At 45.6% G+C, this 9,689-nt stretch overlaps 1 protein-coding gene across 1 annotated transcript; it reads left to right on the top strand.

Annotated features, from left to right (window-relative positions):
* The first annotated feature begins 274 nt into the window (after nucleotides 1-274).
* Nucleotides 275-9,065, top strand: LOC147185675 (E3 ubiquitin-protein ligase pellino homolog 2-like). Its single transcript, XM_086104408.1, has 7 exons — nucleotides 275-695; nucleotides 3,604-3,733; nucleotides 3,893-3,994; nucleotides 4,520-4,717; nucleotides 4,802-4,987; nucleotides 5,439-5,644; nucleotides 5,810-9,065. The coding sequence occupies exons 1-7, from the start codon at nucleotides 616-618 to the stop codon at nucleotides 6,195-6,197; spliced, it is 1,290 nt and encodes a 429-aa protein (XP_085960534.1). The 5' UTR covers nucleotides 275-615; the 3' UTR covers nucleotides 6,198-9,065.
* Nucleotides 9,066-9,689: the final 624 nt, after the last annotated feature.

The raw sequence follows: 9,689 nt of genomic DNA, 5'->3' as shown, positions 1-9,689 counted from the left end.
AAAGTTGGCGAAGAAATGGGTTCATTTTAATCTAAGCGAAGAGCTCATCACGATCACCATTTCTTCTTTGAAAAAAGGGGGGGGGTCGTTTATCTTCGAATTGTGTATTATGAGAAACGCAGAATTATTTGGGGATGAAAGTAAAATAGTTTTCAGAACTTAATTAAATTCACGTATACGTGGTTTGTTTTATTTTGCTTTCGTTTTAATGTATAATTTAGCGAGATGTGTTCACCGGACTAACCCCGCCGCTAGTGGTATGGCCCACTCCCCGCTGCTAGCGGTTGTTATCTCTGGCTTTGCTAGTGAACAGATTTCGGTACAAGCTAACGGAACACTTGACTATTATCAATCCCCGAAAAGATGCTCCTCCGGCGGACCAAAACTGTCCAACACTCGGCAAAAAGTCCGGTGAAACTTTGTCCGACTGTGTCCCAACTTGACTGAAGAGGCAGCCCCCACAACGGTCTTCAACGATGCACTTTCGAGGGGGGTGTTAGCATTGTTTAATCGGTCCGTAGTACTCCCTGCCGAGGACGACTCGACTGTCTTTTCCCTCTCATTTTTCCCTTAAAAAAATATATTTATCCAATTTCCTGGAGCAAGTCCTCACTGATGAATTCACCGAAAAAGGACGCAGATGATGATGTGCCCGTTAAAGACTCGATCAAATACGGCGAGCTGGTCATTTTGGGGTAAGTAGTAAAAAAAAAACGAGTGGGATGGAGAAACCGCTCCATCATCGTGGCGCCTCAGACACACTAAAACGTACAAATATTTATCTGTGCTTGTATTTCATTATTTATTGTGCAGCCGACGACGTTTCCCGCTACCCGATCGTCGATATTCGCGTTTTAAAAACTAACTTTAAAGCTCACGGATTGTCTTGTTCGAGCGTGGTGCGTTTAGGTGTCGTGGTGAAAAAAAAGACTCCGTGGCCATTTGACACAAAACTGCAGCGGGAGACACTTTTTCATCAATGGTTGTAGGTGTACAGTGGGAGACAGGGACGGAGGGGGGCTGAATCCCGATGATGTCATCCTATGCTGTATCTTTTATGGCTCCAAGTAGGGACCGTCTGAAAAATGCATGACCGCGTGCATGCTTTTTATAGTGTCGTCTTTTTATTGATTTTTTTTTCCTGCTGTGTTAAGTTTCATCCTGATCGGTGCAATGGTGGAGTAGTAGTGGGAGGAGAAAAGCCCCTCTTCGTGACTGGTGCGGAATCTGCTGGGAGCTTCGATGCCCCCACCCCCCAACACACATACGCACACTTGCATCCCTGCCAGTTTTGCTCAGACGTCCCTCTTGGTCCACACAGTTTCCTGTCTGTGCCAAAGATAACTGACCTAATGGCCTATTGTTTCCCCCTACCCCCTTCCTGCTCGCAGGCTGAACATCTGAATACGGAAGAGTCGTCTTCCACGACATCTATTCCCTCACCATTTAGGCATTTGCAACCAGGAATGACAAAAATGAGCTCAAAATGTTGTACGTGTTTCTATTTTCCAGCCCATAACATACAGAGGCAGACAAATACAGTGCAGCTCAGGCTTTGGATGGCAATGTTTTGGCTTTTCTTGCATTTGCTTTACTGACTTGAGTCAGCATGGCTATCAAAGTACAGGCAATCTCTCAATTCATTCTCCATCCTGTTTTAAAAAGGAGGCTCATACCTCTGTTGCATATTCCAAACTGGGTCTGACAGGAACTTTACAAAACTTCACCAAGACCAGATTATGGTTTTGTCCACTTGCACGTGTGGGAATGCTTGAGGCAATCCAGAAGATGTTCAGCGGGTAACACGGCGACTCTCTTTTCCCTTTCGGTCGCATCTCTTATGTGTTTTGACCTTGCATCTGTAAGCCTCGATGATGTCACGCCAACCGTGCGCGTGGTCAATGCCGGTCTTCCACGCCGGCCGCATGAGCCGTCTTGCCAACACACGTTAACCGTTAGTTAGCATGGACACCATGCAATCTGTCTTTGCTATTATAAACATGCTTTGTCTCTTCTACACCTTCTTATCTCACCGTATCCCTCAGTTGTTGAGAGAGTGTTGGAGGTAAAATCTGGGTCCAGAGGGAGTGAATATTTCATGCTGTATGATTTATGATGTTTGCGCATGCAGGACACAAGCCGCCGCTTGCGTCGTACGTCACACACAAGCCCTGTTTCGTTTCTGGCCTTATTTAATTTAATTTTTTTAATCTCCTTCCATCGTCTCCGTCCTGCTCTTTGCTTATTGCATTTATTATTTTATTATTTTTTGTCATTCTTTGTGGTCGTTGCTCGGCAGCGACGAGTCGCCATCGAACGCAAAACTGATTCCGCTCTACGCTTGCTTTGAGTTTGCGTGGGGTCGCGACTGCCTGTTTGTCACCGCTTTTGGTTCACCTGCTTTCACAACGGTATGTCATGCACTTTAAATTTCGCCCGTACGGTGAATAAAAATGATATATAACATATTCATATTACCATTATTTCCCACTGGAGTAATTGCTTTCAAATGGAGGATTGTCATCGAGGTTTTAACGCGCTGCTGATTATTAACGGCCTGAAAGCTGCCGTGCTGCCTTCTGCCTGAACTGATGGCGCGGAAAGTGTTTTTATCGCCTTCAGAAAGAAAATAAGAGCAAACTGTGTACGGCTTTTGTGAAGCATTTGGTACAGCATGAAATCCGCAAGTCCATTTTCCCATAATGAAGTTCAGATCGAATTTGAGCCAATGGGAGTTTTTAGTCACCAACTGTCAATGCACAACTATAATCACTTCTCACTTCCCGTAATTATCTCATAAATGTCAGGCTGAGTGCAGAAGCTATTGAAAAAAGATTTTCTGTGTGTTTCTGGCGGCACACACACAAACTCCCTTTTTGGTCAGTGGACAAAGTTTGACATTTTGGAAAGTCCCATCCAGGGCGAAGGTGCTGATCTTTTGTGGAAACCATGACGTTGATTTCCCGAGCGCTTCTTATCTGTGACACAGGCACTTCCTGCGGCGTTTGTGTCACGAGAACACCAAAAAAAAAAAAACAGCGGCGTCAGACGGTGAATCAACACCAATGGCGACATCCAGGCTTTGCTGACGCTTTCTTTGTTGCGAACGCTGCCCGTGACGCCCGCCTGGTGTTTTGTCATCTTTGTGCCGCGTCGACTGAGGAGATGAATTCTCATTGAGGGTCGAGCTCAAGTGGAGCTTTTGATTTCGGTTCAAAAGAACTTGCGGGCCGAGCTTTTTTTAGCCACTGCGTTTTGATATCTTGTACATAGACGAGATTAAATCCACATCCCAGATTTTCTCTCTCTCTCTCTCTGAGCATTTTGCCTTCCTTAACTCACTGCTGTGGGGTTCAACTGGATTCCAACCGTTTACTGCCACTGACGAATATGTCGGTTGAGTACATTTTTGATCGCGTGGTCGAGGGTCTTGCGCAATTTTTTTTTGTGTCGCTCAATCTTCTCGATAACCGTAATAACGAACATACGCCATTAGCAGCGTTGCACCACTTGGATTTTGAGATCAGCACAGCATTTGATTAAAAGATAAATACTCGATAAATAACCGTTCAAACCATCGTCTTCCTTCTTCGCCATCATCAGGTACAATGGCTCTCTTCCCAGCGGCGACCGCGGGCGCCGAAAGAGCCGCTTCGCCCTGTACCGACGCGCCAAGGCCAATGGCGTCAAGCCCAGCGCCGTGCACATCCTCAACACGCCGCAGGACAGCAAGGTGTGTGTGTGTGTGTGTGTGTGTGTTTGTGTCCTTCTGGTCACCACCGCAACAAAATGGACGAACCTGTATTGATGCTAATTGTCTCCTCGGTGATGTTAATGAGCCACAGGCTAATAAAGGTCACTTGACTCACGCTGGCCACTCGCTTCGTTACAGGCTGTGCACAGCAGGGGGCAGCACAGCATCTCCTTCACGCTGTCCCGCAACCAGACGGTGGTCGTCGAGTATTGCCACGACAGCAACACCGACATGTTCCAGGTAATGTGTCGATTCACGTCTCGCAATAGGCTGTTATGTCCTGTTGATTATTGGTTGGATGTCGAGAATGATGGTTGATGTGACTTAAACTGTGTGTTTGAGCTGGACGATTAATCGAGTTAATCAGTTAATTCAGGTTCATTGAATTAACTGATCGTTTTCGAAACTGTCAGCGTTGCTATGGTAGCAAATTTTTCAACCGTTGTCTCTTTGCAATAATAATAATTTTTATATTCCCTGCATTGATATAAATTTTGATGCACATATGGACCATGTGGCTTAAGTATCTGTGGCTGTTATCGGCAACCGTCGTGACTACACGATACTTCAAAATAAGGCCGGCATTGGCTCAATAAAATACCTGTTGTCGGTACTTGCCTATTCCCAATTTCCACAATTATTAGTTTTTTTTTCCTAATTTCTTTTGCGTGTAAGTTTAAGTCAATGGGAAATAACATTCAAAAGTTACAAAGCTGTTTTGATATCAAGTGCTTTTTTTTTTTGTCCCTCATGTGTTTACCACAGATTGGACGCTCCACAGAGAGTCCCATTGACTTTGTGGTGACGGACACCTCTGGGGGTGTGAAGGAGGGCGAGGACCCTTCCATAGCCCCCAGCACCATCTCACGTTTTGCCTGCCGCGTGGTGTGTGAGCGCCACCCGCCGTACACGGCGCGCATCTACGCCGCCGGCTTTGACTCCTCCAAAAATATCTTCTTAGGGGTGCGGCAAGTCGTTTTGCGCAGGTTTTGAATTCGCTTGCTTAATTAAAGGATTGTGTAAGTAATTGCGCATGTGCCGCCGCAGGAGAAGGCGACCAAGTGGAAGAACCCAGACGGCCACATGGACGGCCTGACCACCAACGGCGTGCTAGTCATGCACCCCGACGGCTTCCCCGAGGACCCCAAACAGGGTCTGTGGCGGGAGATCTCTGTGTGTGGCGACGTCTACACCCTGCGGGAGACTCGTTCCGGGCCCTGCCGAGGCAAACTCGTGAGTCGTCCATTTCTGGATTGATTTGTTTTTATGGTTGGGGGGGGGGTGAAACGGTACGTGTATTTGGATCATACAATCGGTTTGTGGTATGGAAGGGAGGAAGTGGAAGTGGAACGTTCTCATAAGATAGCGATGCTTTCTCTTACAAGTTGAATTTGTTTTCAAATATAGTTTAGGGGTCCTAGCATGACTCCCCAAAACTCAACCAAAATGCACGTTGGAAGCAGCCACATTCTTTTTTTTGTGCGCCAGTTTAAATCCTTCCATAAGGAATGGCTTCGGCGAGATATAATGTCCGGAAAATGTCAAACGTTAAGATAAGATAAGATATCCTTTATTTGTCCCACACTGGGGAATTTTACAGCCTCCAGCAGCAAGAATGTGTTTCACATTCATACTTTGAAAAAAACCATTCATTACACCTTTAATGTGTGCTGCCCTTCTCCAGGCGGAAGGCGAGAGCAGTGCGCTGCGCGACGGCTCACTCGTGGACCTGTGTGGCGCCACCCTGCTGTGGCGCACGGGCGAGGGCCTCATGCGCGCTCCCACCCTGCGCCACCTGGAGGCGCTACGCCAAGAGCTGAATGCGTCGCGGCCGCAGTGTCCCGTGGGTCTCAGCACGCTTGCCTTTCCCAGCCTGCCGCGCAGCCACAGGTACGGCCCACAGACGGTGACAAGCTAAAACCTTCGCCAAGGCGATTATAAAATGACTGAAGAGGTGTAGGTTGTTGATGATCCATTCAGCCATTTTATGGACGTGATACGAAAAATGAAAACAAAACAAAAAAAAAACGTGGATATAAGACATTGTAATTTCAGCCTTGAAGAACGTCAGCCTTGGGTCTACCTCACCTGCGGCCACGTCCACGGACGCCACGACTGGGGCCAGAGGTCCGAGGGGGGCGAAGAAGAGCTGTTAGAAGGCGAGGGCTCCACCACGCGGCGCGAATGCCCGTTGTGCCGCAGCGTGGGCCCCTACGTGCCCCTGTGGCTGGGCTGCGAGCCGGCCGTGTACGTGGACGCCGACGCCCCCACGTACGCCTTTGTACCGTGTGGCCACGTGTGCTCAGAGAGGACAACCAGGTACTGGGCGGACACCCCGCTGCCCCACGGGACGCACGCCTTCAGACCCGTGTGCCCCTTCTGCTCTGCCGCCCTCAGCACCCCCGGGTGGACGCGGCTCATCTTCCAGGGTCCCATCGACTAGCCGCGACACAAAGTTCCCTTCCTCCTTTTTTTTTTTAACCGTATGCAGCTCCTTCCCTTATTTCTCATTCTGGATTTGGTGATGGATTGAGGATCTGGACTTTCGGCAACTCAACTCAACATGACAGAATGATCGAAACGCTCACTCATTACCTCAGAAGTCTGCGCACCTCGAGTCTGCTGGTTTTCATCCCGCACAAGCTGGACCGTCTCGTAAAGAAAAAAAAAAAGTTTTAATAAGTCATGATGGTTTTTTTTTGTAGCACTGTAGCAGGGCAACGAGATCTCCGTGCTCACATGATGCTTTGTAGCGCGTCACCTTTTGTGGAATGAAAGCCAGCAGATGTTTAAGAGCATACTCGTGGGGGGCTTTGACCCCTACAACGGAGGTGATGTGGACGGACGTTTTTACTCTATTTTGAACGGAACACTCGCACTAAGGTAAAATCACGATACTCCGCACCAAAATTCTTTATATTTATTCATACTGGTCCACCATTTTTCTGATGCAATTCACATGCTGAAGAATATCCTGCACATTCACATTCCTTAAAGTTTCCCAACATTTCTCATTCATTGTTCAGCGTCAGCACTGCAGTGTTCACATTCCTTTTCTACAGGAATAGCATTTTCGATTCTTTCGATTTAAAAATGGGTGCCATTCAACGGCCGTCAAACAGGGGGCCTCTGTACAGTATGCGCCTGAACCAGATATCAAGCCCATCATCAAGCAGATCGAGTATAAACAAGGGCTTGGACTCCCAACAAACTTGGTAAGATCCACTTTACACACACACACACACATACACACCAAACTCCCTGAAGCAATAACACCACTCGTTCTTGTATAAGCTAAGATCTCACGCTAGGTTTTAGCCAAGCGCTAGACTAGCGGCGGTCGCCTCCCCCCTTTATGATATGTTTTGTCTGGGCAGACTCTTATCATATCCATGTCCCTAATTTTAAAATCTGAAAACAATACAAATATATTATTACATTCTGATTAATACCCAACACACTTCTGGTTTCTCCACCACTGATATCAGGGTTCCTTTTTCAAGTATGTGACTGTGTCGGTGTGTCCAAAGCAAAAAAAACAAACAACCCCCCCCCCCCCCCCCCCTCTACTACATTGTGTGTCAAAGAAAAGTTATTTTGTTAGGAAATATGGTCTAGTGTTTAGGTAAAAACAGATATATCCATATATATATATAAATACATAGCCTATTTTTGTATCGGATTCAGTTGTTCAACTTGGTGGAAGAGCAGCGTATGGTCTGGGATGTGTTAGACGTAGCAGAGCCCATGAGTGTGAAAATGTGTCAACACTGTCTCTCTCTCGCTCTCGCTCTCTCTCTCGCTCAGACAAAAAAAAAAAAAAAAAAGATACATACATTGACACAGTGCTGCCATTGCTCGGACATTGAATGTAGCCGACCATACAGGCTATGTGTGTATTAGCCTCCCTGGTGCTCTTATTGAATGGTCTATATTGTGATACTATTTTTGTAAGTGAATATGACAGTGTAGCACCCCCCCCCCCAAGCTTGAATATAATAACTATGTATGGAAGAGTGGATACACTCGTGTGTGTGTGTGTGTGTGTGTGTGTGTGTGTCACTTGCATGTACACACACAGTATGTACGCTGCACTTCAAAATTACGTTCCAGTCTCCACCGCCTTTTGAAATCACGCTGGGTGTTTGACGACTTAAGATGTCTTCCGAGTTTTCTTCGGCTGTTCAATGTGCAAAAATAGAAGAGAAGAAAAAAAAATCCTCATACTTGACCAATGTTTGGAAGTGGGAGTCACACACTTTGTACTGTAATGCTACGAATATTTGCCGCCAACTCTGCTGCAGCATAAGAGAAATTCAGCCCACCTTTCTTTGTTTTATGTCACACATGCGTTTTCCAGCTTGTTGCTCACTCACAAAGCCAGCACAGCGTCGTTGCCGACATATGAACCACGGAACAAAATCTTGAGTTCGAATTCCATTCAACATTTTGAAAATGCTTGATGCAAACCAAAAAAAAAAAAAAGTGTTACCATGGTTTGGTTGATAACATTTACAATTGAAACCACTTGTATTTGGAAATGGCTGACTTTCTGTTCAATTTTGAGCTAAAATACGCTAACACGTTTTCGTGCGCTTTCTTACAGTGGAAAAGTGCACCAAATTCACCCGCAGCATCAGCCGTAAAATTTGTACAATATTCGATGCCAATTTTTTTTTCCAGAATTTTGGATCAGACTCCAAATTTTCACCATTGAGATACCATTGCGTGTTCCACAATTTGAGCTTGGTTTATAATTTTATTTTTTAATGGTTATTGTCACTCAGGATTTAGTGTGGGACAGAGTGATTTCACTTCAAACGTGAGAGCATTTATCTGCTACTGTAGACAGTATCCAGCTATTTACGGGTTTTAATAAAATAATCTAACTTTGCGCGAACCTGCCAAAAAATAAATAAAACGTCGTATACAGTGTTGGCATGTGGATGGAAGAACTGTTGGGGCACCTGTTTTTTAGTTTTAGATTCCTATTTTCATTTACTTTTAGGTGTTCATTATCGAATTCAGTCTTTTAGTTTTCACATGTAGCTTCTACTAGATGCAGAAACAGTATTTACTTTTAATTGTTTAGCACTTCTTTAGCAACATGATGTGTCATTTGACCTTCATTTGAAGCCTCCCACATGTATTAAACCGTGAACCCACCTCACTTTTTTATTATGCATTTTTCAAGATCTACAAACCATGTACAGCTCCTTTTTTATTATTATTATTTTACAATCGTATTCCTCTGTAACCGAATGGTGCACAGACAATCGCTCTACACATGTCAATAAACTGTTGAAAAGTGCCGCTTGGCTTTCGTGTGTGACTTTTGTGTGGGCCCACGTTATGTGCATGCATTAAAAAAAACAACTCCTTGCCAGCAGATGGCGCTCTTCACCAAACATTTGTGGATATGGTCCTGCGTTGCTTCACTTTGCCTCACAATAGAGCTTTTTTTGGACCACCTGGCTAACGTGATTGGAACATTTTCTTGTTTGAAAATAGGGCAAGCGCGGTGATCAACTAGTTGACGCATCCGCCTCAGTGTTGGTTTTGATTCCAGCTCCGGCCTTCCTGTGTGGAGTTTCTCTAAGTGCCTGCCAAAAAACATCAATAAATACTTGGACCGTGGCAAGCTATTTTATGTTTGCCTAAAAAAATGTGTGAGCTTTCAAACGTAACCTAATTGTTCACTCCGGTGTAATTGTAAATTATTTCATGACTTGAATTGATGGGCTCCCCCGCCCCCTCCCTGTAGGTGGCACCTGACGTAACACCCCTTACCCACAAATCCTTGTGAAATGGCGCCAAGATAACCCGGAAATGATTAGGCTCCTGACGACCGCACCACGAGGACGACTAACCCTCAAAGACGCCCAGACTACCTTACTGGGCCGTATTAAACACGTATTATACACGGAAGTGCCAT

Source organism: Hippocampus guttulatus, chromosome 23 (assembly GCF_054856545.1).
Source record: "Hippocampus guttulatus isolate MCC_2025c chromosome 23, RoL_Hgut_1.0, whole genome shotgun sequence".
Taxonomy (NCBI): domain Eukaryota; kingdom Metazoa; phylum Chordata; class Actinopteri; order Syngnathiformes; family Syngnathidae; genus Hippocampus; species Hippocampus guttulatus.
Note: the sequence above shows the minus strand (reverse complement) of the source record. Positions and strands in the feature narration are given on the sequence as shown.

Bases quoted from the DNA above. Each gene is read 5' to 3' on its own strand.
- LOC147185675 (XM_086104408.1), top strand. From the start codon at position 616: ATGAATTCACCGAAAAAGGACGCAGATGATGATGTGCCCGTTAAAGAC. The intron at 4,988-5,438 runs GTGAGTCGTCCA...GCCCTTCTCCAG, and splicing joins GGCCCTGCCGAGGCAAACTC to GCGGAAGGCGAGAGCAGTGC. The intron at 5,645-5,809 runs GTACGGCCCACA...TTGTAATTTCAG, and splicing joins AGCCTGCCGCGCAGCCACAG to CCTTGAAGAACGTCAGCCTT.